The sequence below is a fragment of the Punica granatum genome, chromosome 2 (assembly GCF_007655135.1).
Source record: "Punica granatum isolate Tunisia-2019 chromosome 2, ASM765513v2, whole genome shotgun sequence".
Taxonomy (NCBI): domain Eukaryota; kingdom Viridiplantae; phylum Streptophyta; class Magnoliopsida; order Myrtales; family Lythraceae; genus Punica; species Punica granatum.
The window spans coordinates 22,872,804-22,875,843 of record NC_045128.1 but is presented as its reverse complement, the minus strand read 5'-3'; the positions used below and the strand labels follow the sequence as shown (position 1 = coordinate 22,875,843).

The window sequence follows — 3,040 nt, the reverse complement described above, 5'->3', positions numbered from 1 at the left end:
TCAGCCTGGGCTGGGCAGATCCATGGTGTCCAGAATGTCCCAAGGCTTATTGGGCCACAAACTGGGCTGCATTACTCGAGCTTCTGTGGGCCCGTTCAATGGCGAGCCATCCTCCATTTCCTTTACTGGCCCACTCTGTTCATTTATTCGTGGGCTGGACATTCTGTCACGGGCCCCTTCTTTGTCTCCAAACGATAGCTCCGTCCAATTCCGTCGGGTGTGTCCACCACCGTCCCGAACTTCATCTGACTCCCCCTCAGCTTTAATGTTTTCTTCATTCCACATTTGATCGATAAATAAAGGATTTCCGGTGCTCATCGTAGGACGGCCAATTTTCTCAAAAGGAAATTCACTTTCACAAAACCGAACATCCCTCGAAACAAAAAAATCTTCTTTCTCCAAGTCGAACATCTGCCATCCTCTCTTCCCATGAGGGTAACCTACAAATATACACCTTCGAGATCTTTCCGCGAACTTGTCTTTATCACGCTGTCGGTGATGAGCATAACATAAAGATCCAAATACCCGTAGGTTCGAATAATTCGGCTTCCTTTTAAAAAGAACTTCATAGGGACTCTTACCTCCTAGCACCGGTGTCAGCATCATATTAATCAGGTATGCCGCTGTCGCAACACTCTCTCCCCAGAATCGTGTTGGAAGAGATGCCTGAAATAACAAGGCACGTGCAACGTTAAGAATATGTCTGTGTTTTCTCTCGACCCTTCCATTTTGCTGAGGGGTATCTGTACAGGTCGTCTGATGTATAATCCCATTTCGAAAGAAGAAATCCTGCAAATCGCGAGATAGAAACTCCAATCCGTTATCACTTCGAACTACCTTCACCATTATTCCAAATTGGTTTTTAATCAAATTACAAAAACCCATCAAACTTTCCTTTGCCTCCGATTTGTCTCTCAACAGATATAACCATAATGCCCGACTATGATCATCCACAATGGTCAGAAAATAACTTGCTGCAGAAATAGTTTTCTCTCTATATGGACCCCATAAATCACAATGCACAAGATGAAACGGAAATTGAGCTTTATTCAAACTCAAATTGAACTGTGAGCGAGTCTGTTTGGCTCGAAGACATACATCACAATTCTTATTTCTCATGCAACTAGAATCGAAATCAATCTCTTTTATTCTAATACCACTGGATGGATGCCCAAGACGTTTGTGCCAGATATCTCCCGAGCCTATTCTTAGTGCCTGACATGCCAAAGTCGAAGATGCCACCCATCGCAAGTAGTATACCCCCCTTCGGAGCTCACCCAGTCCAACTATCTCTTCGATATGCGGTCCTGTATAAGGCATAACTCAGGTAAAAATGTCACAAAATAATCCATGTCCTTGCTTAGTTGACCAACTGAGATCAAATTGCAGTTAAATGTTGGCACGAACAATGCATCCCGCAAAATAAATGAACCTCCAAGTCGAACATTACCAATATTTGTTGCTCGAGTGGAATTCCCGTTGGGAATATAAATAGGAATTTTATCATCAATCGATCTCAAATCATCCAAACAATCCACACAACCCGTCATATGCCTCGATGCACCAGTATCAATTATCCAATTAGTATTCTCAACAGAAATGAAATCAATATTACCGACAAGTGGTTCGCTTCGTCCTTCGTGGGCTGCAATGATACTCAGTAGAGTCTCATACTGTGTATTGGATAAGCCCGATAATATGTTCCCTGCACTGTTTGAAACCCTTCCTTCATGTACAGCATTGGACAGACCAGAAAATTGTCTGTTTTGTCCAGAGGAGCCGCCCGAAAATTGCTTGGTTTGTCCCGAAGAGCCGCTCGGCACCACTGCCTCTTGTGCAGCGTTGGCCATTGCCATCTTCCCTCCATTCCACTGGCCCGATCCCTTCCACTGTCCTGTGATTTGCTTTCCTTGACCTCCCAATTTCTTCCCTTTCCCTCTATTATTCCCATCCGCAGGTTGCCCATGGAGGACCCAACAGGAGCTTTTGACATGCCCTGCTCGGCCACAGTGGTCGCAAATCGGTCTCCCTTCCGTGGTCCATCTCTGCCCTTGCCTGTTCTCGCTTCCGGTTCTAGCAGCGAAAGCCCCCAATTCAGCTCCTCCTTCGGGCATGCGTGCAACCTCCCTGGAACGCGCCACAGTGTGTTGCTTCTCCTCTTCCGAGACCATCTGATAGATTCGGCTCATCGAAGGTAAGGGTTCGGCTCGGAGAATGTCAGACCGTACCCCTCGAAATTGCTCGTCCAACCCCATCAAGAATTGGTAAATTTTCTCCTTTTCTCTCTGGGCTGTGTAACGGGCTGCTGCATCGCACGAGCATCCCAGTGACTCGAGATAATTCTCGAGCTCATCCCATAGCGTCTTGATGCCTGAATAGTATTTCTGAATCGTTTTGCCTTCCTGCCTGTAAATACTGATATCCGACTTCAATTGGTAAATCCTCATTTCATTCCCTTGGGAATATCTTTCCTTGAGATCATCCCAAAGGGTCTTCGCTTCAGTGGCGTAGGTGGCACTCGGCTGAAGTTCTTTCTCCAACCCATTGAATATCCATGCCAACACGAGGGAGTTGCACATCTCCCAACTCTCCAGGTTCGGGTCCCCTGCTGGTGGTTTCGGGACTCTGCCCTCCACGAACCCTAACTTCCCTTTGGCCGTGAGCGCAATCCTCATCGCTCTTGACCACGTCAAATAATTATCTCCATTAAGAAGACAGGAAGTAATCTGTAATCCTGTTGAATCCGAAGCTCCAATCTTGAAAATTGTTGAAGTCTGCACTCCTTTGCCCGAGTCTTCAGCATTATCTTCCTTTCTCATCATCCTTCCTCAAACAAAATCCCGGTCTCAGAGATCTTTGAGAAAACCTTGCTCTGATACCATGTCAAGGTCAAGAATTGTATCTGTTATACTATTCATCAACGATGAAGAGTCTACAAGATATACAAGTCCTCTCTACTCCACAATAGGAAACCAAAAACTAACTTTAGAAAAATATCAAGTGATGCCTAATCTAGAAGATTAATGAAATATTTGCAGAA

At 45.3% G+C, this 3,040-nt stretch overlaps 1 protein-coding gene across 1 annotated transcript; it reads right to left on the bottom strand.

The window, feature by feature from the left end:
• Nucleotides 1–2,822, bottom strand: LOC116193772. The gene is made up of 6 exons (XM_031522523.1): nt 1,451–2,822; nt 1,099–1,307; nt 876–940; nt 750–789; nt 582–666; nt 1–440 (listed from the first exon to the last, which is right to left on the bottom strand). Exons 1-6 carry the CDS (start codon nt 2,820–2,822, stop codon nt 1–3), a joined length of 2,211 nt encoding a protein of 736 aa, XP_031378383.1.
• Nucleotides 2,823–3,040: the final 218 nt, after the last annotated feature.